Source organism: Stegodyphus dumicola, chromosome 6 (assembly GCF_044657685.1).
Source record: "Stegodyphus dumicola isolate Sdum_Otavi_A_Nest chromosome 6, ASM4465768v1".
NCBI lineage: Eukaryota > Metazoa > Arthropoda > Arachnida > Araneae > Eresidae > Stegodyphus > Stegodyphus dumicola.
Genome location: NC_140773.1, coordinates 205,121,821 through 205,147,990, shown reverse-complemented (window position 1 = coordinate 205,147,990; position 26,170 = coordinate 205,121,821). Strand labels below are relative to the sequence as shown.

At 31.6% G+C, this 26,170-nt stretch overlaps 2 protein-coding genes across 2 annotated transcripts; one reads left to right on the top strand and one right to left on the bottom strand.

Annotated features, from left to right (window-relative positions):
• Nucleotides 1-491: 491 nt before the first annotated feature.
• LOC118200476 (uncharacterized) lies at nucleotides 492-5,126 on the top strand. The gene is made up of 3 exons (XM_035372431.2): nucleotides 492-599; nucleotides 3,067-3,114; nucleotides 4,549-5,126. The coding sequence occupies exons 1-3, from the start codon at nucleotides 594-596 to the stop codon at nucleotides 4,978-4,980; spliced, it is 486 nt and encodes a 161-aa protein (XP_035228322.1). The 5' UTR covers nucleotides 492-593; the 3' UTR covers nucleotides 4,981-5,126.
• A 3,182-nt stretch (nucleotides 5,127-8,308) lies between these two features.
• On the bottom strand, nucleotides 8,309-17,838 carry LOC118200475 (uncharacterized). Its single transcript, XM_035372430.2, has 3 exons — nucleotides 17,740-17,838; nucleotides 10,536-10,595; nucleotides 8,309-9,287 (listed from the first exon to the last, which is right to left on the bottom strand). The coding sequence occupies exons 1-3, from the start codon at nucleotides 17,746-17,748 to the stop codon at nucleotides 8,838-8,840; spliced, it is 519 nt and encodes a 172-aa protein (XP_035228321.1). The 5' UTR covers nucleotides 17,749-17,838; the 3' UTR covers nucleotides 8,309-8,837.
• Between the last annotated feature and the right edge of the window lie 8,332 nt (nucleotides 17,839-26,170).

Genomic DNA, 26,170 nt, shown 5'->3' with positions numbered 1-26,170 from the left:
ACTAACACCCTTTGGACTAATAATATACCACTTAAAATAGTAATTAATTTCAATCTCAGTTCATTTGGATCAAATTTCCAAGTATGCAACAACGAAATTCATTTCTAAGATTCAGTTTTTGATTTTTTTCGTAAAGCTAATCTTATTAGTTAAACGAAAGTAAGCAAAATTTATCGAGAACTATGCATATCATGAATGACAAATTACAAAATGCCTGAGAATTAATTCGAAATATAATTTGTCGCATAAATGGATCAAATGTTACATTATATTCCTCTTGCCAAAATTTACGTGACAGGGATTCTAGACTTCGGATCTAGCCGCGGGATGAAAGACAAATAATAAAAAATGAAAACATTCAAGGACACGTGTTCTTAATGGAAAAGATTCACAGCATATTGGCCGCTCATTTACTGGCTCTGGGTCATTGGATATGTTCTCATCCGATGATAATTATTAATATTCCATCCGCATACCTCCCCTTTCTTTGGGGATGTATATAAGGTCGAGCGAACGAAAGCCAATCCACACACAGTCCTCGTGGTGACCATCCCTTGTACATCCAGTCCCATCTCCAGCTCTCTCATCTAACAATGAAGGTAATTATTCTTTGCTAGAAACCTTATCCTCAGTTAAGTTTATATCAACTGGGCTGCTTCCTGCTCTACAAAAAATTCTAATTGTATATTTACTAATTTTATGTAAAGTAATTAATTTTATTAAAGCGCAATGTTGTTACTCGGTGCAAGTTATTATTTGAATCATATGTTTTAACTTCAGTGTTTCTGAAATACCACAGCAGTATTACTTACTGCCTTTACTTAAATTCATATATATCAAAATCTTTAAAATTTTTGATTATTTTATTAATGCTATTCTTCTATAAAAATTGAAATTATTTCCATTTTGTGTATTTAACTTTATTTTAAGTAATTAAAAAAATTATATTTTAATACACTTGATTTAAGAAATTTTAAAATTTTTCAATCCTTTGCTTAATTTTATATGATATTTATTATAATACTCTTAGTGGCAACATTTGCGATAGAAGCCATCTTGGAAAGATCTATTGCTTTAATAAGCAAGCTCGAAGCTCCATGTAGAGAGATGTTTGAGAAAATGCAGTAAAACTTTCAGACCCCCAATATCACTTCAAAACTTAACTATAATACGTATATAAGAGAAACAAGATACGAACGTAGCAGTAACGTCATTAGCAGAGAATAATTTTTAATTTTTATTGGATTAAATGTTTCGTATAACTGAAAAAAATGTTTTAAAGGTTTCAGATTTTAACATGATCCAAAATGGTTTATTAAGTTTTCTTACGCTCTTGCTGAAATCACAGTCTAACAGTCTGCATGTCTGACACCTATTCCCCCCCGTTAATTTTTGCTCTTTTTAGCTTTAATATTAAGTTTAGCTTTAATATTAATATTTCAAATTGCGCCCAAAAGAGCGTCTTTTTTTAACGTTTTGTTGGTTATCTTTATTTATTAAACCGAAAAAAATCCAGTTCAACAGCAGTATTACAATATATTTAAAAACAGCATATCTTTAAAATTTCCGGTAGACAGTCTCGCGCGCTGGAGATAAAAATGTTTTATTCCGAGCAGTGCTGCCATTGCTCTCTTTGAAATCGTTGAGTTTTATAATCAAAAATTCGTTAACGTTTCATAAAATATGAAATAGATGATAAAACAAATTCAAAATTCGGACTTCTGTGTGCCCATGATTGTGTGGAGGACTACGTTATTCAGAATTTGACGACCTTAGATACCATTGTTTTTTCACACTGCGAGAAACGTACATATATTCGTGCAAATTCTTCATTATTTAATCACTTTAAATATAATACTTGGCAATATCATTTGGTTGTAAATATTTAAAAAGAGATACGCAGTTTATAGTGAATCAACGAAAAATGCCGTTTCGAAGTCATATCCCATCCTGGATTAACGTCCCTTTTAGGATAATAAAACTGAAAGGTCTTCCAGTAGTTTAGGTTAAGTTATGTAAAAAGGCCTGTAGAATAAAATAAAAGATGTCGCATATTAGAGTAATAAGAGATCGGTAATAATACATTTGATATACATAAATGGAATAGGCAGAAATTGCGGAAGGCACTTTGAAATCTCAGTGTTTTTTCTGTGTAATAAAAATATGACAATTAAACTATCAGGCATTTGTCCCTCTTTTTGACAAAACGGAAAGACAGATAATTTATTTATTTTCTTTTGGGTAACGTAACAAATTATGATAATATTACGTTCTGTCTTCTTCCAAAAATTGTAATGGCAGTTAATCTTTTCATAAATTCTCACAAATCCCCCCCCAAAAAAATCACAAATATTGCTTTTTGTTTCAGCTCTATTTCACAATATTTCTGCCTTCTACAAACTAAGTCTGGTATCGACATTTTTTGTTATAACACAAAAGATTCTCTTTTGTGAACGTCCGTCCATTTAACTTGATCGAACCGCTACATAAAATTTTCTTTTACATTTTACATAACTTAACCTAACCTCCAATTGTAATACTGCTCCATTTAAATGTAATATGACTGAAACTGGTATAAGGATATATGTACGAAGAGCAGAAAAAAAAATATATTTTGCGTATTGAATAATATTAATCCTGAAATAATATGAAATTCAAAAATTAATCCTCTAGTGCCAAATGTTGATTTACTATAATGTGCTCTTTATTCATCATTAAAAGTTTATTTTTTCTATCACCTGTTTATTTTTTCTATCATCAATAAATCTATCTGACTATAGATTTATTTATCTATAGTCAGGATCAATTAAATGATTATATTTATTGACGTTTAATAAAACGACTATATTTGCTATTAATTTGAATTTAAAAAGAGAATAGAAGGAAAGAAATTAGTAAATTTTTGACATTTCGTTCATTTCATTTTCAAAAAAACACGTTTTTAGATGACTTCCTTTTTTATTTAATTAATACGGAATAATGAAGAATACATAAAATTATTGCCGACTTCAATATTTTTTTTGGGTCCCATTTCATTAAAAATATCCTTTCTTTTTTTTTTTTCAGGTCTTCATCATTCTTTGTCTCGTTGCTGCTGCTGCTGCCCAACGAGCTGTAAGTATCTTTTACATTGATTTTAGTTGATAATACTTGATTTTTACATGAATTTGAATTTTATAAAGAAGAAAAACGCTTGCATATACGATGCTGATAAAGTTAAGACATTTCACAAGAAAGATTAAAAATTAGCTTAAATATCACGTCTTGACTTAAAATTAAGTAAACATATGCTTTTTAAGCAGAAGGGTAACGTATTAAGAAATTACCTTAAATATTTCTTAAATATTTTTCGGCACATATGAGGCAAGATTAATTTTTAAAGGTGTGTTTAAAGAAATAAAACGTCTTATATTAGGGATAATGGTCGAATATTTTTAATTGCAATTTTAGCTCAGTTATATATAAACTATTCGAATATATTTATGTATTGTCGTGTAGTTTTCCTTTATTAATTCAAATTAACATAAATTTTGAAAAAGGAGTGGAGGAAAATTGCCCGAAATTAATTTTAACTGCAAGTAAATAATGAAGCAGCAATATCTCAAATTACTCAGTCCAGAATATCAACTACCGCTACTACTGTCACACTTCTATTATGCGTGTTAGTTAAATGTTTAGTTTTAAGATATATTTCAGAAAAATTCTTCGTTATTGAAAACCCATTTGCCCTGATTCCTATCCGATTTATTTAATCAACGTTGCTTTTATCTCTCCATATTTACAATATTACTCATTTTGCATTGAAATCAATCGCTTGAAATGTACCGCCCAATTTACTTTACTTAAGCAGTTTACGTAGTAATACAGATTATTGATTACTATTCAAATGATTTCAAACATACTTATGCTTTTAATTTAAGAAATTAAGTTGGCACTGTTGCATGAAATGTAATGGAAATAATACGAGTTTTACTTAGAACGTTTCTAAATGACGTTTAAGGCTGAATGTTACTCACTTTTCTCATAAGAACAATGTTAAAACGATGGTGAAACTCTTGCTTTCCTTGCTCCTGTTTATCTTTACTATTAGCTCTGCAACAACGAATTGTGCAATTTCTGGAATTATATAGGCTCGTAGGAAACTGTGGAAAGAACATGTCATCTCGCATTTACCCAAAAGGTAAAATTCCAGGAGAAATACCAAGCAAGTTATGAAGAACATCCATCGGCTGTACTGCGCATTAAGAACTTAAAAAATGTTAACACACATTAATATTTAAACACACATTAAGACAGTTGACAATCTACTGGCATATTTTAGTAGTGTTCTGAAATATTTCCATCTCAATTTGCTGCACATCGAATTAATAGTCTTTTAACACGTACGACATCACGCTTATTTGAAATCAGGTTAATCCTTTTTTAGATTTCAGTTTTCTTCAACATTAATTTTAATATGGCCTAAAGTTAAAGAAACAGGATTAAAAATTTGCAAATTTTGTGGTACAATATGTTAGCTTATTTATGTGTGTCCATTTCTCTGCGCAGGAACTGCAGTACCAACCCGTCCCCTATTCATTCAACTACGTCGCCGAACTTGAAGACGGTGGAAGAAGTTCTCACGAAGAATCTGGGGATGGTGCAGGACGAGTGAGTGGATCTTACACCGTCAATAATCTGGAAGGACACGCTAGAGTTGTCGAATACGTTGCTGATGAAGGTGGATTCCGAGCCAACATCAGGACCAACGAACCAGGCACAGACAACGCCGCTCCCGCTGATGTCGTGATTGAATCTTCCGCTGATGGAGCCGCAGCCCCTGCTGCTGCTAGGTCATACTCCGCACCAGTTTCTGCTCTAGCTGCTCGCCCAGTTCCAGCTTCCGCTGGCGCAAATACCGTTACAGACCCCAGAACTGGAGTCCGATACGTTTTGGTCCCTGATACCGATCCCAGAGCTGCTCGTGGAATCCCTGTCTAAATAATGGCACTGTAGTTATACTCTAATCACTTGCTTCCAAATTAGATACTAACAAAAAAATTTGACAAAAATGTTTCCTAGCAAATTTTTTATACCTCCTATAGCTTTATGACTTATATTTTAATAAAATTATATTTTTTACAAAAGCTTTTAGTTTATTTATCTTGCAAAATTTTCATATACGAAATATTTTTATATCCTAATGCAAAAACATCCTTAATTCTGAAAAGAAGATAATATGGAATACAATCAAGAGTAATGTGTAAAATCCACTGGTTATTCTCATCCCTCTACATATATGGAGTGTATAGTGGAAGTGGCCCAGTAAATGCATTTTGGGAGTTATAAGCGCTAGTAGAAATTCCTTGTAGTAACCTCTTTCGTAACGAAATATTTTCTATGGCATCATTCAATGGTCAATTAAAATCATATGTAAAAAAATATATATTTCCAAGCATGGCTTCAATAGACAGGACACCTCAATTTAAATGTTTAAATCAATGTTGTCATAGTTTAGTAAATAATGGTAGTACGTTTTTCCATCATCAATGCTAATGCACTTCCAAAGTGATTTCTGCATGCACTCAGTAAATAATAACTTACTTATTTCAACTGCTTTATTTCTGCAAATGAATACGTTTCAAAACATCTGGTGATTTTCATATCTAGTATGAAAAAATTAAACATTGAGCGGTCAATGTTATTATTGTATTCTCAGTGTAAAACATAGGGTATATTTTATAGTGACAGTTAAAAGTAAGAAATGTGTAAAGTTGGCATTATTCTTGATAGTTTGAAAGACTAATTTATTGGATTTTTTCACATAGTTGAAACTGTATCCCACTACATATTCCAAATAGTTCACATACAGACTTATTTATACATATAAATGCGCGTATGAGACAGAAAGATAGGTAAGTATATATTGATAGAGATGATAGTTTATATATATATATATATATATATGTATCAGTAGTTGTTAAGTGTATAATAAATCAAGCAAGCTAGGAAAATACTAGTATGGTTGTCAAAATTCCAACTTTTTCTCAATTTAAATTGACAGATAAACACTCTCACATAAAAGGACAAAAAATTTATTTTACTCCCAAAGGGGCTTTTTTTAACCTTTTGTGCGTTATCTTTATCTATCAAATATCATGTTCTTTGCACTTCAACCACATAAAATTCAATTCAACAACAATATCGCAAAATATTTAAAAACAGCATATCTTTAGAATTTTCGATACACAATCTCATACGCTGGAGGTAAAAAAAGTTCTCATTCCGTGCAGTGTTGCCATTACTCGCTCTGAAATCGTTGAGTTTGTTAAACAGAAATTCCTTAAAGTTATATAAAATAAAATATATAGTAAACAAATTCAAAATTCGGGCGTGCAAGTGCTCAAGTTCGGGTGGAGGATTACGTTATTCAAAATTTGAAGCCACTAAGATCCGTTGGTTTCTTACAGTGCGAGAAGCATACATACATTTATGCAGATTCTTCATTATTTAATTTCTTTAAATATATAAAACAGGGCTTAAATATTTGGTGGCAACAGTTTGAAAAGTAAATCAACGCAAAACGAAATTTAGCGTTCCTGAACTAACGCCCTTTGGGCTAAAAATAAAAAAAATCTGCGTTAGTTTTTACTGTAATAAATACTGATAACACTCATCAGTAACAAAACTTTAAGAATTTCTTTGTTTTTTTAGAGGGGTTTACTAAGCACAGAAATGTTAAGAGCACCTTTAGCCAGCAGATATTAGTATATGACAGAACTCTCCGATATAATAAATAAAGCTAGTCTTTAAAATGCTCTCTTTATAGCATTACATTTATTTAGTTCTGCATGATTTATGACAATATTTTTAAGATAAGATCTGCATCTGCATTCTATGCAAATATATTAACTTACTTTGTCCCTTTGAAATTTAGTTAATACTTATTTTGATATTATACTAGCTGTCAAGACCGCCGGGAGAGAGGCATGCGGCCAAAGCAAGATTTATAACTTCTGCATACATCTGAAAAGAAAATGTAAAAAAATTCCAATCTGAACGAAAACATTTCAGATCATGTAGGATGTCATGATTTAAATTTAATGTAATGTAACAGCTTTTCCTTATTACCAATATTTGAATTAATATGGCAAATAACATATTGTATCAGTTATCGTAACTTGAAAAAAAAAGTTACCAATAGCAGAAAGTTTTTTAAAATGATGACTTTAACGAAAAATGTTCGACGTGCAATGCAATCGCTTGCTCTTTTCAACGTCAGAATATGACATTATATAAAAATAATATTTTGCTTAGTTTTTGGCAATGCTATTTTTAATTGATATTTTGTAAAACATACACTTTTTTATTAACAAACTCTAAGTTTCATAGCGATCAGTGTCAACACTTCGAAATAAAGCAGATTTTTGTCTCCAGGTTGCACAACTGTTGTCACTCCTAAAAAATGAGGGCGAAAATTAGAGATTACGGAGTTTTTAACTTATACCTTGGCTGATTAAAGTCCTATGAAGATGAGAATGGCCGAAATGGCTTCCCACTAATTTTTGGAATCTGGGTTACCTCTTCCAAAACTCAAGTACCCACCTTTCGGGAAGAGATAATGCCACAACCACAAACAAACAGACACGCGCAAATTTTTAATAGTATAGATATTTCATATAATTTAACATAAAAAATAAGAAGTTAAAATTAAAAGCCATAAATGGATTTTGAAAGCGAAAATCTAGCACTATCGCTGCTAGGACTAAAAATGTCAATTTAATTACTAATTTTATATTTATAATTATCTCCTAGGTGAAAAAAAGAAATTAAATTTTCCTATAAGCTAATTACATTTGAGGTAATTTTCTTAAAAAAATTTAATTTTGGCATATTTAATTTTATTTGCTTTCCTCCAATCTTTATTTTGCAACTTGATTTAAGATATAATAACTGTACATGGCAAGGATCGTTAAGTGCACAATGACGAAAATACTTTATTTTCGTTTCATTATGTGAGTTTAAAAACTCTAAATACTAATGTTTTAATGACTTTTCATTTTGTGTTAGCTATGAGTACAAGCTCGATTACTGTACTACCATTCGTACATTGTTGTCCCAGAATAAATGCACATAGAAATTAAATTTAGAAAGTGCAGTTTTCATTTTATATTTTACAAATTTTTAAATTTTGATAATAATACTAATATTCTAATATATTCCAATCTTTTCCCAGCTTACGTTCGCAGTGTGTAAGAAGTCAATTCATACATGAAAGCTGGTAGGTTATCGTTTGAAGAAAAATGTATATGGAAACCAAACATTTAACTCATATTCTCCATGATCTTTATTACAAAACTCACAAATACAATACTGAAGCATCAGCTAATAATTTACAACAAGCAATACATGTGTAAGCATTCAAAGTAAAGGGAGAATTTAAGGAGGAATACAACCATTTTTACCACTTCTTAGTTAACATAAAATTATATTTTAACAACATTAGCATAAGCAAAACTAGGAATGCGACATTAATTAAAAAAAACACTTCCTAGCTTCGTCTTTTATAAGAAATTCTAAAAATTATTAACATTGATTAAAAAAATTCTTTTGATGAACAAATATTTTATTAGAAAGACAAAATTTTAACATATAATGCAAATGTTCTCAAATGCGTCAGAAAGCTTTATTTACGAGTTCAGTCGTTCTCTCATTATAGTAACCCCCACCAGTAACCGGAACAAATTTCCATTTCGTAAGGAAATTCGTAAAAATGCAACAATCTATACCACTGGGAAAGTTATATCAGGATGTTTATTAAGACTTTGCCAATTAGTTTCCAGTCTACGTTAATCTATTTAGTAAGGACGCCTATAGGGTACCGGTCTACGGTACACTGGTGGTCTTCTGACTGGTGGTGGAACAACTGGAGCTTCAGGTGCTGGTACAACTGGTGCAACTGGTTCAACTGGGGCGTTGAGAACTGGACGTCGTACACCTCGTGGATAATAAGGTCCACTATAGGGCACAGCAGAAGATTCAATGATGACATCAGCTGGATTCTTGTTATCTGTTCCTGGCTCATTGGTGCGGATAGAAGCACGGAACCCATCTCGGTCGGCAACATAGTCAACAACCCTGAAGTGACCTTCATCATTATTGAGGGAATAGGATCCTTCAACGCGTCCTGTACCATCAGCTGTTTCACTTCTAGAACTCTGGCCTACGCCGTCATCTAGGGGAGCATTGTAGCTGAAGGAGTACGGCTTGGGACTTTCATCGTAATAGTATGGATTGATGCGATAATCCTAAATTAAAAATGGAACTGTTAATTTAAATTTCAAGTCACCAGATGAAACTCAAAATTTCAAGCTGTCAAAAAAGTATAATTTTTCTCATAAAATTTTATATATTGGCAGCAGTAACAATCAGCGACCATGCCTCTTCACGCATCATCTCTAGCTTCGAATTCTGCAGTTAAATTTTTCTCAAAATATGAGCTGACCAAAGAAAGAGCATAGATAATTAAAACATTTTTAAGATAAATTTCAGCTATGTTTTTGATAACCATTTAATTTTTAAATTCGCAGTATACAGTGCTAGGTATATAATATAATTTTTAACATTTATTTTTAAAAGTAAGTTTTAAAATATATTAACTTCTTCTAAAATATATTAACCTTTTCTTCTTTAAAATCTGTTGTTAACCTGAAATATTTCGCATTATTTTATTTATTATCTTCAATATAATCAATCAATGATAATATAATCAATTCAAAATAATATGAAATTCTTATATCTTGTCTGATGTTATTTTTTTGATAATTGGAAAAGCTGAACAACTTGTCCATAAAATTTATATTCTAATCTAATTCCTCTGTCTGGTCGATACAGGTGCAGTTTATTCAACTAATCTCGGGTTTCATGTTAGACATACGGAATTCTTCTCGATTCCATATGGGTTAAACACTGAATTAAAACCAAGCCCATTCCGTCTTAGTTGAAGTTCCGACATAATTTAAGCTGTAATATAATACAGATAATAAAACTGATGAATAATTAACAAACTGCATTCTATCATTTTTAAAAATGAGGGCAGTTTCATGTTTGGTTTGCAGATTAAATTGCAATGAATAGCAAACCCTACGGCATATGTTACAGATTGTGAACTATTTTTAATTATTATTTTCGGAAGGTAAAATCTACTAATGATAATTTATTCGAATAAATGTTACTAATACCATTTAGATAAGTATTATACTGACATGTTTACCTTTTAAAAGAAAAGTCTAAATATTCATTGAAAATTCTAAAAAAATCATTTATAATTTAAATGAACAATAATTCATTATTCAAATCTTTTATCAGAAAATAAATTTTAAGAAAGACAAAATTAATTTACTTGTCATTTGAGAACAGGGCAAAAAGAAGATTTTCTATTTTAGAAAATTTCCAACAAAATGTAGTTTTATATCCTCCTACTTTCAAGTTTTCGAGATCCTTATGTTTAAAGGTAATTTAACGGTTTTAAAAAAGAATATAAAGCATATTCTTACCCGTACAGGCACTGCGGCTTGACCATTAACCAGAGCAACAGCTGCTGCCAATACAAGAACCTGTAATTAAAAAATATTTAATGTTAAATACTTAAGCAACTTTAATTATTCTATTAATATTTCTATTTTTTCATTAAAATTTCTGCTTTTAAGCCTTTAAAAATAAATATCTCTGTAAACTGAGAGATATTTGACAAACTTTTCGCAACCTGAAAGTCTACTTCATTTTTTATATTTCTTAATTTGGAACTAAATTTTCATGTTTTAATTTAAGACTGAGATGTTTAAGAAATATTTAATCGGAGAAATTTTCGAAAATTTTAAGAGATATTTAGTCGCGAATAGTCACGACAGTTTGAAGCATGAAGCTCGGGCTTTGTAACCCTGACCGGTAACTATAGCCTGTTTGTAAATTATCGGATAATATTAATTGCAAATTAATTAGTTCTAGTTGTTTTACATTCAGAAATAACATTTGTAAGAAACAATGTGGGGGTGACATTCAATATTACAATTAGTAGCTGTATTTCCTTAAAGATTATTGAAGATTTGAAAATTTCGCTTAAACAGAAAAATTTAATTTTCAACTGCAATTCTTATAAAATTCGCATTAAAATTATTTTAGCGTAAATAAGACTTTCTCCGAAAGAAATGAAACTGAAACAGTGAATAACACATCTTCACTTGAGTAAACGACTGAATAATAAAGCCGTCTTTCCTAATTTTTAAACTGAAAAATTTTCAGTATAAAATAAGCATTAATTTAAGTATTAAATTAATTATTTATTAAGAAATAGTTTTTATAATTATGAAAGTTTTTTGCGAGGTTTGCTTAAAGTTTTCAAAGCATTAAATTTTCTAAATTTTCGTAATGTAAAGAAAGCTTAATAATAATATCGTTCTGTCCTAAAAAGTAAAAATTTTAATTCTAACCCTAATTCTAACATTTAGAAAACGTCTAGTATATTTAGATAAATTCACACAATATCAACCAAACTGGTGTATTATGCGCGACTTTTATCTAAGATCTATTATCGTTCAAATTTTCATCGATGGATGATACTACTCGTATTATATTGATATGGCAAAATGAGCACATTTAAATCCTTAAAAAGAAAACATGCAACAGGAATTATAATAATAAACTGCTACATTTTTAGCAGTACTCTAACATATTCGTAAACGCAATTAAATAAACGTTGTGTATACCTAATTTTTCTTTTTCTGTTCTAAAAGCGTCATTTATGAATGCAAATTTGAATTAAATGAATCTTATGCTAAAAATAATCTGCTTGTATAACTTTTCAACTGCTAATTGCATTCTAATACTCTAGCCTGCCATTTTTCTATGATTTTTTCAAATGCATTAAGATTTATGAGTTACCTGTATTTATAACATGTTCATTTCAGAGAGATTTCTAATTCCATGTTTTGGGGAATTAATATTTTAGAGACATGAATTACGTATAAGAAGTAAGAAACATCTTGTTTTTATCATTTTTTAAAGAAAAATTAAAGATGAGCGCAAAACGAAGTTTATGATAATTTCAAATGATATGGAAAAAAAAATCATCTATCATATTCGAAGTACTTTCTCATTTGGTTTCAACCTCTCAGAGAGGAGTGAAACAGTATATATCAAATGGGAAAACTTTCAGAAAACGACGGTGAGGAAATCGCCATTTTTAATTCTGTTAAGTGACGGTATGATTTGTTCACTCTTTTCGCAAATGTAAAAAATACATTTAATTTATACACATTACTTTAAAAATTACATTTACCTACTACTACATACATACCGTAATTATGTGTTGACAGTATTATTAACATGTTTAACATTTACAAAATTTAATTTTTCTAATCTTCACATTTAAACGTATGACATACATGATAATTATATAATAAGTACATGTACACTGAGCAAAAAGGGGGGGGGCAGTTCCATACCTCTCGCTCTACTAGGCCAATTGACGAAATTCAAATTGCGTTCTCCATGCCTCGAGAGCGCAATTTAGCATACATATTATATTTATATATAGCATCATTCTAGTATAGGTATTTTGACACAAAATCGGACTATTTTTGAAATGGTGAATTCTTTTCCGTATTTCGATTCTAGGTCTCAAATTATGCGTAAATATTAAATTTTGTAAAATTTGGTGCGAAATTTACTGATAAATTCAAAAATTTATTTTGGCGTACTTTTTTCAGTTTTTGAGCCAAGAATAATTTATTTGGCGAACTTCTAAATTTATAGCAACCTATTCCCCCACCTTTTTTTTTTTTTTTTTTTCTATTGCAGACGAGCGGAAAAAAAAATCATCGTCAAATGATTTTAACAAAGTGTGTAAACCACATTTGGCGTTATTATCGCTCAAAAACAAGATGAGAAATCTCAGAACGCTCCAATATGTAAATTTATGTATATCTTAGAAAATTTTGAATAAAAAAATATAATTTTTTGCAGGTGTGCCGCCTAGAAACACATCTACTTTAAGACGATGTTAAGAATTTTATAGGTTATGATACAAAAATCTTTTCGAAATAATTATAAAAAATATTTAAAAATACAAATTTTAAAAATAAATCACAAAAATGTGCGAATTATATTTGGATTAAGCGGCGTAAATTTCGAATTCTGGAAGAAGGAATCAAGTAAGTAAAATACGGAGATTAATAAATATATGTCAAATTCGATTAACATTGACAGCTAAAATTTTGAGAGGTAGATTTTAAAAACCACTCGTGCGACTTTTACGAAACTTGGCAGTTTAGCATAAATTCAGTCGTAGAATCCGAAATACGGAAAAATATTGGTCACTTCAGAAAACTTCCGATTTGTGTCAAAATACCTGTATTAGAGCAAATGCTATACATAAATCTAATATATATCCTAAGTCGCGCTTTGGAGACATGAAAAACGCAAGTTGAATTTCATCAATCGGTCCCCGTAGAATGGAAGATATAAAACTGTCCTCCCCCCCTTTTTTTCCCGCAGTGTACTTCTAGAAATACAGAAGAGTAGTTTTAAAATAGAGAAGGTCTAGAGTTTTACATATTGTATTATTTAAAATGCGATCCTCTTTCGCTAAGCAACGGCTTCTGTTACTTTCGTTAAAGCCACGGCGGAATCCACTTTCGTCAAGCAACGGCTCCATCAAGTAAAGAACGAGAAAGTCTTGCTGAGGCACGTTTTTGATGTGGTTTGAAGAGCGATTCTTTACGGAGTCAATTATAAAAAATGAAAAAATGTTCTCTTGAAAGAAGGTTTCAGTTTTGATAAAGGGAGTAAGTCAAAAATCAACAAAACAGAGGTGTGGTTGAATCTAAACCTTGTTTTAGGGCCAAAATCATCTGTACATATACTTACTGATGTCAAGGTTCAGTATAACGCGTTTGAGGTAGTGGTTTCCCATTCAGTAAATGATGTAAAATGCAGTGATTAAAAACTGTGCTTGATTCTTAGAGTTATAAATTGTTTACTGTGCTAGGTGATGAAAGTTTTTTTAAAAGAATGCTATGTATGTTTCAACGGCAGCTTTATAAGATTCTTTTTAAAGTGCTGTTCTATTATTTAATTCTTAAACTGCGCGTGCTACATTGCAGTCATTTAATTATTTCAAATGCCTACATTTCCATATTCAAAATCGATTAATTAAAAGTCATTATAATTATATAAAGTTATTCACTCATATATTAAACACTATTCATACTTTCAGAGAAATTAAGTTACCAATTAAAACCCGAAAATATGAAATTTATAGATATAATGGAAATCTTATCTTCCTTTCAGTTTCGAACAATATTTCGCGATTTTTGGCAACAAAGCTTTTCTGAGGAGATACAGCTAATGGAAATAAATTATTCTATATTTTACAAAGAAAGAATATTTTTATTTTGTATTATTATTTTTTATTTTACAGAGGGATAATTTATCCAATATAGAAGAAGAAATATTTAATTTTGTACGCAATTCAATTGATTTGAACTTTATTAAACATAAAATGGAAAACGAAATTATGCAACAAGATTATGTCTTACCTGCTTCATTACATTTTCATTTTATTATTTGTCAGTTTTGTGCACTTTAAGCTTATGTAGTTATAAGGTTCCTAACTAACTCATTTGTCTAAGATGAACGTCGCGGAATCTAGTGAATTATGTAGCGACTGAGTGGAAAGTAACTAAGACGTAGAATCGAGAAGAGTTAAAATACCCTTTTATTCACTCAAATAAGAATAACAGTCGGCCTCTTCTCGGGCTTTAACTCAGGATAAGAAAATAAGAAATTAAACTTTAATTAACTAAACGAGACTTAGCCGAAGCTAAACACAAGTATGTAACGTAGTTGGTCCTTAAATTAAATTACTCGGTGAATATCAATAGCCACGCATAATACGACCGAGCCTAACAGCTTCAAGAGTGACTTAGGCTTCCTAAATACCTCTTCTAACTCATTTGCATTCAACGCGATTCTAAAAACTCATTTTGGTAGGGAGTTGTAAGTAGAAAAAAGAACTGATAGGAAAGGGTTTCGAAATTAAGCTATCTTTTGTAAAATTAAAATATACCTTACACAGAAAATACTTTTAAGGGGAACGAGCTATCTTAAAATTATTCTTAGTTTTTAGATTGATTTATAGATACAGTTCTTTATTAACGTATTCATACAAATTCAGATAATGATAAAAAATTCAATTTATGAGTAAATTCAAATAGTTCATAAATATTAACTGTAAAATATTTTAATCATGCAAGAATAATTGGCAAATCTAACATTATTTTTGCTTTGGTTACCACTGTCTCTTCCTCGCATTTCGTAAAACAAAAGAAAAAAACTCTCCGTTTGTTAATTAATACCATGCTTATTAAAATTTGAATTTTGATTCCGAGTAGAGTATCAATGAATCGATCATTGATAATTTGAAATTAAATGGAACTGAATATTCCCTACTGATGAAATGTAATAAAAGCTAATGATAACTTTTTTGATAAGTCAAATTTCTTTAACTCAGTAAGTTAACTCAGAAGTTAACTTTGCCTTCCAACCAGGATAGTGGTTAGTGACGCTGACTGCCGTACCAGTTCGAATCCCAGAGAAGACATGGATATTTGTAATTGTATAGTGTCTTGGGCACTCTAAATATGCGGTGAGCCGAAAGTCCTCTCGAGCAGTTGATGGTAGGGGAAGAGAGATGGGAGTCCATCGGACCCGTCTTCTCGGTGTGCTCTCCACAGGTAGATAAAAAGTATAAATAAGGGAATATTACTATTTTCAGCTAACTACAATAGAAAACAGCTTTGAGATAGGTTTTAGTTACACTAAGCATGTTAGGAAAATTTTATTATCTTGATCCTAATTTACCACTGCTGAAATCTTGCTGAAGCAATCGCCGGCTATCGTAGCCAGTGGCAGAAGGGATTAAAATCACCAAACAAAGAAGGTCCAATGCGGATTTTAACTAGCAAACCGGCTGCCTGCATAGTTGATTTCTTGATTTTTCGGCTCCGAAGACTAAAAATGCATCATTCAAATAAAAAAAATCAAAATAATTTAAACTAAATAATAATAGGAAAGGAAACAATAATGGTAACAGAATCTCTCAAGAAAAGAAGAATTAAGAGACGAAAAGCTTATGAAATTATGAAGTAAACTAAAAAACTAAACCTCAGTGGTGCAACAGCCCTAGTGGGCCACGGCTCGCAGTGCCCCTTTTCTGCTTTCTTGACCTTTGGACCCTGAAGTGTATCAGCCTGTGGCCTAGGCAAATGGTCAGCTTGTCGCAGGACTCTCTGTGTTTATTCCCCAAACGAACTTTGTACTCATTTTATCGACCCACTTTAGGGATGAAAGGCTGAGTCAAGCTTGCCCAGCCCGGAGATCGAACCCCGGACCTGTGGTGCAGCTGCGCGACGCGCTAGCCACTTCGCCACCGGGCGGTCATTATGAAATAAGTCAAGCAAAAAAAAAAAAAAAAAAAAAAAAAAAAAATCTGCTCCTGAAGAAGAGACCTGTGTCTGATAGCTTGGTGAAATAGATAAAGGTTTTTCGAAAGCTACTCCAAAATAAGGCATCTTTCTAGCCTAATTTAGTATTTGAGGTATTTTTCTTTTATTTCCTATGAGAATGCATTTTTGCCCTATGTTGTCCGCTTCGCTACGTTAAAAAGTTATCAGCATTTAGGAGTCTTTCTATGAATGGAAAATAAATTTTATATGCAAAATCTAGAGCTAACTCATGAATAAAATTTATATCTTTGCCCGTTTAAATCGCTCCTGAGAACTATGGACTATTAAAGCAGGAAAAGTTCTCTCTTATTTGCTTTTAAATTTTATTTAAAATAAAAAAATGAAATGCTGTAATATTGTTAGTTACTATTACTGTTACTTACTTACTTAAGATTAAATTAATCCTAAGTTTTCTCTAACCCATTTCTATGAATTCTCGCGAATCCTTCGTATAAAAGGAATAAAAGGAAAAAAAAAACTTTGATATTAAATGATGTTAATTAAAACAATGTTTGAATCTTCGTTTAATTAAAAACAAATTTGAGAATGCATTATAAAAAATACATCTTTCTAATTATATTTATTAAAAGGATGAAAATAAAATGCATTGCCTGGCGTACATAATCAAAAATCTTGAACTTAGAATTTTTAATTTTTTCCGTATAATTTGTAAATAATATATAATTCCATATAATTATCTGATTTCATGTTTTTATATATTTTCATAATCGTTCTAAATAAGAGCAAATTTAGAATGTAAGGGGATTATTTCAACGATTAACTCAGTTTAATACTAAACGTGTAAAATTTAAATTTCTCCAAAATAATAACTGTTGCACACGCTGCAGCTATGAGAATACTTTTCGGAGGAGTAATACTTTAAGAAAGATACACAAGAAGTACTTTTTAAGAACAGAAGGATTACCTTTTTAACGAAAGGAGAACTACCTGACTCTGACTTTATGCATGAGGAAAAACACGAAACGCCATGGAGTGGATGAAGTCATGTATTAGTTATATACTATGAAACGCATTAAAAGAGATACGGACTAATAGATAGAAAACTTTTTATAATATTTGGGCCCCTATTTGAACAATTGATCGCTGAGGGTTTAAGCAAATAGCTAAAAGCAAGATAGTGGCTGACGTTCAAGCTGCGTTTTAATAAATAAAATACGAAGTATCAATAACTTACGAAGATCATGATGACGATGCTGTTCTTTGCTGGAGGATGCCCGAAGATGCTTCAGCTGAAAATGATGCACCTCATCTCGCCGGGCATCCGTTTATATACCCTCCTTTTGACAACTTTTCTCCAGTATGGATCCACATGATGAATGATCAAAAAGGTCAAAATATCAGTAGACCAAAAGAGGGAGGAAGAGCAGAAGACAAACCACTCAAGGCCCGGAATTAATGAAGGCGCGATTATTCGTCCTTGGCAGAACTTTTGGCTTTCAAATCCGCTGACGAAGAGGGGAGGGTCGGCGTGAAAGTGAAGCAACAGGTGACCAGGTCACAGGGGAAGAAAAACGTGCCCAATTGCATTTGCATAGCCGCTTCCGAGTGGCAGATTTATAGGCAGGTCTTCCTGACGAGGCACGACCGTTTATCAATAACTCCTGCCTCAAGATGTGATTGCTCGGGAGGAACACAAAGAAAGGAACCCGGATGGATGAGTAACGACCGTTTGATATACGCCTTTTCTATTTAGAATCGAAGGCATTGGTTTTTGTGATAAATAAAATGTAACAATTAATTGTTTGCCTTCATCTCACTCTCGCACATAATATAAAAATATAAATTAAGAAAGCAATACAAGTAAGCAATTGGTAGTTCAAATCTTATTTAAATATAGCCCATAGTTAAGATTCTGCAATTCTAATATCCACAGAAGACCTCTTAGTGATAATATAATCTAGAAGGTTGAAAATATGATTACTAGCAACTGTTATTAAGATATTCCCGGCTATATTAGTAAAATATCAGTGAAGTATAAATTTACAATTATTATAATAATATAAAGTTTTAGCTGCGTGTGATTATTACTTATTACTTAACCTGCACAAAATTTTTTGACGCATACATACTGGAAATGCAGTTTTCTGTCTAACAGTTCAGTCAGATTTTTTCTGGCAGTTTAAAATGTGTAACGGCTTTAAAACTCAATATAAAATCAATAAAAATTCGGTTAAGACTATTAAAGCAATGCGCAAACTTCAAATGAACTACATAGATGAAAACCACACTAAGTTAATCATTCAGATATGTAAGCAGAAAAATCTCAAAAGAATTCAGATATGTAAGCAGAAAAATCCCTTAAAGTTTCTCTCAAGAAAATAAATATGTGTTCTCCAACAACAAAGCATCCAAACCGGGATAGTGGTTAGCGACCCTGATTGCCATACCGAAGTGCCCGGGTGGCATGGATATTTGTAAATGTATAGCGACTGTGCGGCAAGGGGGAACCTTACATATGCGACGAACTGTAAGCCCTCTCGAGAGGTAGGTGATAGAGGAAGAGGTGTGGGAGATTCTCGGACCCGTCTCTCTCGGGTTGCTCTCCATCAAAATTGGGGAAGGATGGAACTGAGCAAAGTCGTACCCGAATGGTGCTCAAAGCTCTTGCCAAAGATAGGAGCAGTCTTGCACTCCTTGCCCCGATGAATTTCGCAGGCTTGTTCTGATGTTACCATCAGACAAGTGAGATAAGTCACAACACAGCTAGCAGTCGATAGTATAATAGAAGAAGGGGAATAGAAATAAGCACTGATATTTTCTACCTATTGCTGGCATGTGTGTTTATTCTCCCTCTCCAGTTTAATAACTTTGTGTTGCTGTGAAACAAACAGGCTATTAAAATGGAAATTTTATTTAAAAAAAAACATATATTTCAATTGAATAATCTAATTTTTTTTTAAGTTTTGGCAAAACTGAATTAATGCATTCATATACAGAATAATCGTCTAGAGAATAATTAGTCCAAAGGGGCAATTTGCCCTGTAGGACTATTAATTTCGTTTTTGCATTTTGCGTTAAAAACTTAAAAAAGGCTGTATTACTTTTTAAGTCGTTGCCACCATATATTATCGCCCTGTCTTATATTTAAAGAAATTAAATAATGAAAAATCTGCATAAATGTATGTATGTTTCTCGCATTGTGATAAAACAACGGTACCTAGAGCCATCAAATTTTGAATAACGTAGTCCCCCACCCGAATATGAGCACCTGCACGCCCGAATTTTGAATTTGTTTATTATCTATTTCATATTTTGTAAAACTTTAAGGAATTTTGGATTAACAAAGTCAACGGTTTCAAAGCGAGCAATAGCAACACTGTACGGAAAAAAAAAAAAAAAAAAAAATTATCTGCAGCGTGCCAGGCTCTATCGGAAATTCTAAAGATATGTTCAATATAAAATTAATATGCGATATTGCTGTTGAACTGAATTTTATAGTTTGAGTACATTGAACATGACATTTAATAAATAAAGGTAACACACAAAACGTTAAAAAAAAACGCCCCCTTTGGACGTAATTTAAAATCTGAAACCTTTCAGATTTTCTTTTTTTTTTTTTTTAATTTTAAAATCGCTTATTTGTTTAGTATTGAGTACAATACCGGAAGTTCGAACTGTTTCGGAATAGGACGGAAGCCTGTTCTGATGGTATAGTGATTTCCGCAAACTAAATGACTTTCACACCATTGAGTAAAGTCAAATAATGCTCTGCCATTTGAGATAGCAGTGTTTTTGAGGCAATTAAAATTTATCAAGTACCAATCAACCTTTTGAGAGCTTGGTGGTGGTTTAGCATGAGAACTTTGGAGTCCCTTCTCAACAAACCCCTCTATCAGAACTGGGAAGGAGTTTGGGCAGACGAATCTCATAAGCTTCACTTAAATTAAATAATCCAGTCTTCTTAATGGTTTCTTGGGCTGTGCGTAATACTGGGCGTGTATAAGTTTACTGGCCCAAATTGTTCTTAGTATATATATATTGTATGATTCTCGTTACCTTCCGATTTTGAAACGGTTTTTTAAACTTTCAAAGATTTTGAAACTGATAACTAACTGCATTTAACGGATAAATAACTGCATTTAACGGATAAATGCAGTTAGTTATCACTTTTAAAACTGAAACATTCTTTTATAAAATAAATACACTAAACACAATATGCCTCTGCAGAACCAGACTGAGATCTTAAAGAAATATCCCAAAAGCGAAAGTAACTCATGTGATAAGTGCCCCTCATAGATAATTTTTTAAATGGATTTATAAACAAAAGTATTCATGAAAACGAAGAAAAACTTTGCATGAGTATTTCTCTCGCAAGTAGCATTTCTCTGGTTTGAAAAATTATATCATTTGAGATTTTTTCCTCATTAAATTAAGAAAGACATTTTGCAGAATTAAAGTAAAAAAATAATAATTCATCTCATAAAAACCGAGTGAAAACTAACCATACCAGTACTGTTATTTCTAGTTATAAAGTTTATAACGTTAACTTTATCTTTCGTGTTTGAGCTCTTCAGTACATTTCTCCTATTAACAGCAGTATATTTTAGGTGAGCAATTGTTTCCTATGGACTGTAATCTTTCTATTAACGAATTATAACAACAGAAGGCTTGCTAGTGACTAAGTAGTAACTTCAGATAACCTAAGTATAACAAATAGTGGCTGACTTCAAATCTAGTACTTTTTTTTAAACTTTTCTATGACAGAAACCATTATCCAGTGGCTAAGTTGAATGCTAATGAGATTGTGGCTTAATATTTTTTCATATATAAACTGCTTTTTAATTTGGTATACATCAATTTAATTCTGCTAAATATTAATTTAATTTGCTACATATTAATTTATTTTGCCAAATAATTATTTGCTATATATTAATTTAATTTTGTCAAATATTAAATTATTTTGCTATATATTGATTTAATTGTACTATAAAATTACTTTTAATTTATTATAGTAATTACTATTACATAGTTATTAACAGTAACTAATTGGGAGGGAGGCCGTCCTTTGGCTACAGTCGGCGGCTACAAATCGGCGTTACAAAGTTTTACCAAACCTGTAGTTAGTTTCTGAATAGAAACTTCACCAATATTAATTCCCAGAAAGAAAGCGGAATTTCTTGAGTAGCATGGAGTTTACTTATGTAGCCTTATATACAAAGGTAGGTTTGTCCAATAGATGTTCCAGGGGCATTTGTCATTTATTTCAACTAGAGCATGAAACTCTAAATGCAAACCATTTGACCATTTCCATCGCTACGGTTATGTTTTCTATCGGCTTCCGTCTTTTTCTGTTTTTGTATGCAAAACTTCAGTCTCTTTAAATGTAAAAATAGCTTTCCTTAATACATTTAACATCACGAGGCTTTTCATTTCAAGTTTTTACATCTCTGAAACTTCGCAATACCAGCAGTGCATTATTGCAGCATTGGTATTAACATTTAGCTCTATATGGCACGCAATGTCACTTAGCTATAATATGCATGCGTGCGAGTTCGTAATTGATTGAATGCACAAAAGTCCTCTGGTAGGTTAATAAAAATTGATTTTACCAAAATAAATTCTTGAAAGTTCTGGAACTTTCTGCAGAAATACTCATACAGGTGTCGCAGTATCACAGAGTACAATCAGAAGTTGCGCTTCAAACTACTAAAAACGTTAAACACAACGCAATGCAAAGCGCATCTAAAGAGAAAGCTACTCGGATATATCTCAGTTCACGCAGAACTAACGACTCGCACAACAATTACTAAGCAACTGAGAGCAGATGCTCTCTCTCTCCGACCTTAGTTTTCCCAACCCCCTTCCCCGACGAGATATTTCTGCTTCTCGTAATTACTGGAAACCAATACAACGGTGGAATTACGGTTACAGCTAACATAAAGGTCAATTACATTTATTCATTGTAAATACATATTACGGTGATACAGGGAATCGGACCAAAATGTCAGCAAACGGTCGCTACGTAGGGCTGCTTTTGGCGATTTCTCGCCAAATTTGTAGGTAAACTAAGTGACCGAAACCGTTGTCAGCCTGGCGATGTCTCGCCAAATTACCAAGATACCCATTTACTCAATGTTAAATGCACTTACCCCTGTATTCCTATGTTTCCGGCATAGCTTCTCTTTAGAATTTGTTTCGCGTTACATTACGCAGAAAAGTACAATTTCACATAGCTGCACTAAAATCATCTATCTATGTACAAACCTCGTAACAATACAGTTGTTTCACCAGTAATGGAATAGTGAAAAAAAAAACAGTTTTATTTACGCAGAATGAACAAAAAACGCAGCCATTATTTATGGACTTTATTTCAAGTATTAAATTTTTATATGGAAAGATATACTAGAGAAAATGATAGCAGCTTTTTTTTATAACTTAAGTTTGTGTTAAAAAGTGCTATAAATGGTTGTGAATACTTCCCATAGATATGTAAAAGTTATCGCTATAAAAGACGACTATTATATATTTGAAAGTACATGGGTTTTAATCTAAGAAAGCGTCATCTGTATGGCTAGCAGAAAAGTTTGCAATTTCATGATTTTTCAAGCTAAACAAGAAACTCTTTGCATGAGAAGTGTTCCTGTAAAACTGTATGTCATTTTATAAATCATTTCCTTTTAGGGCAATTTAAAATACGAGTTTTGAAAGCTGTATTCTGCATTTCTTTTCCGAAGAATATGAAGAATTTCTTCGTTACCAAATAAATTCATATTTTGCTTTTCTTCAGGAACTTTTAATTTCGAAAACCACTTTCAACACATATCCCTATTTTAAAAACATAAAGGGGATTCCAGAAATAAAAACATCTTCAGGAATCATCTAATCTTTCAGGAATAATATATCAGGATAAATAATATCTTCCATGTTTCTGTTTCAGTTTTTTTCTCTTTAGTTTATGGTTACTTGATATATAAAAAGAGTATATCAATCGTTTATTCAATAGTTTATCAAAGAAATATTAAGTTGTTGCTGTAATTATTAAGTTGATGCTGTAATATTAAGTTGATGCTGTAAGTATTATGTTAATTTTATCAACAGTTAAATTTTGAGACACTCCAAGACGGAGTTTTGTTAAACCTTAGTTGGAATAATAAAGGATTAGTTTACCCTTCTATCTTGTTGTTTCCTGTCACACGAACTCAAGAGATTATTCGCTTATCAGTTCTTAAGATTCTTCACTTCCAACAGTAACTTATAAATTACACAGTGAGGAACTCTACAATATATAATAAGCAACTGTGCTAATATTCTTTCTAATGCAGAGATTAGGATCTGTCTGGAATCTTACTATAATTTTCAATAAAATTTAGTCCAAATAAAATTGCAAATTAACTGCAGACGTGGCTTGTTACTCAATATTATGTTTCTGTTTCTGTGGCTTAGAAATAAAACGAAAAAGAAATCGTGTCAAAAGATTTAGAGAAATCAATAAATATAGCGTATTATTTGCCCTTAACAATATCCTTCATGACGTTGTAAAAATCTAAAATACTGCTAATACATGATTTATCCTTCTAGAATCCAGTTGGTAGTCAAATGGCAGAAGTCTGCCCTCATTGTGTCAGTATGTTTTTGCATTGATCAACAACTCGATTTCTTTCTCACCTACAGGTCAATTACATTTTGTATGGGATAAAAACGTTACCTTCTACGGCTTGCAAAAATCCATAATGAATGCTAAAAGACTGTCCTTAAATTTCACGTTTTTTTAACTCTCTGCTCTGGATCTCCGCGAGTTAATGAAACTAAATGCTGAGCGTTTGATATTTCATCTCCAAGTAAGCCCTCCTTTTAGACTGACTAATATCACATAAAATTTTAAATAAAAAATAATGAAAATCTGAAAGGTTTCAAAATTTAATGGTCACCCAAAAGATTTTGTTAAGGTTTCTCATGCTGTCGCTGAGCTTGCATATTTCAAAACTTAACTGCAATAGGTATATAAGACAAACAAAATATAGATATAGAAGTAACTCTTTTAAACCAGAGAAAATTTTTAAATCTTCACTAGCTTAAATTTTTTATATAACTGAAAAAATAATCTGAAAGGTTTCGGATTTTAACGGTTGCACAAAAGGCTTTGTTAAGGTTTTTGCTCTCTCGCTGAGCTCGCAGTTTATCAATCTAATGTTACACACTTTTATTAAACATTTTTTTTTCCTTTTTAGCATCTGAGCATCATTTTCTTCGCACTTACACCATTCTTATTAAGATGACAAAATCTTTTTTTCTTTTTATTATAAATGCTTTGCGTGTTTACTTTATGTATTAAATATTACGCTCTTGGCGCTTGCGCCACATAAAATTCAATTTAACAGCAAAATTACAAAATATTATTTAAAAACAGCATATCTTTAGAATTTTCGATAAACAGGCTGACGCACTGGAGATGAAAATGTTTCTCTTTGTACAGTGCTGTGACTGCTTGCTTTGAAATTGTTGAGTTTGTTAACCAAAAATTCGTCAACGTGTTACAAAATATGAAATAGATAATAAAACAAATTCGAAATTCAAATCTTGGATTTTCAGGTGCCCATATTCGGATTCAAAATTTGATGGCTCTAGGTACAGTTGTTTTTTCGCAATGCCAGAAACATACGTACATTGATATAGATTCGTCATTATTTAATTTCTTTAAATATAATACAGGGCGATAAAATTTGGTGGCAACAAATTGAAAAGCGATTCAATGATTTTAGTAGTTCAACGCAAAGTGCTGTTACGAGACTAATAACCCTTCAGGGCTAAAGCCCCTTTGGATTAATAAAATTGGAAAGAGCTTTAAGAATTGGCAAAATTCTTGCCTTATTTCTGTAGGTTTGAAATATTCAATATGTTTCTCTATTATTTCCTTTACGCAAGCAGGTGATGCTAATCAGCATCTTAAAAGCATTTTTCATCTGTGAAAGAAATTATTTCAGAGGTCGTGTTGGGCAAATAGTTAAATGATGACTAGTCATGAATATTTCATATTACATAGTAGATATGATAAACTCAGTTCTTTCGAGCAATACACCTGCGCAATGAATTTTTCAGTGAATAATATATATGAATATTATGAATTTCCAAGTTTGTAAAACATATTATGTAAAGATTATAAGTAAAAAAATGTGTGTTTTTAAGTTATCTGTTACACAGTAAATAAAAGATAAAAAATTCAATATTTTTGTCTTCAAGAGTTTAGACATATTTTTAAAAATTCCAATATTATTGTATATATATATATACAAGGTAAGACCGAAAGGTTAGATGACGATGTCATAATAATAACTGCATTATGTATTTACATATAAATACATCACTGTCCTTCAAATTTGTTCCCGCCGCCTACAATACACTTCTGACAATGTTCATACAAGTTCTGGAAATTTTTGAAAAAGGTCCTCCTTTGAGACTGTGTTAAGTCCCTTGGTAACAAGCAGCTTGAAAATCGGTATCCCTTTGGTGCCAATTTCATTCGTGGAAAAAGTCTGCTGACACAAGATCAGGGGAATAAGGAGGGTGAAATAACTCCCTTAACTTTTCCTTTTTCCGCGACTGAAATTGGCACTAAAGGGACATCGATTTTCAAGCATCTCCCAGACTGCTGTTACTAAGGGACACAC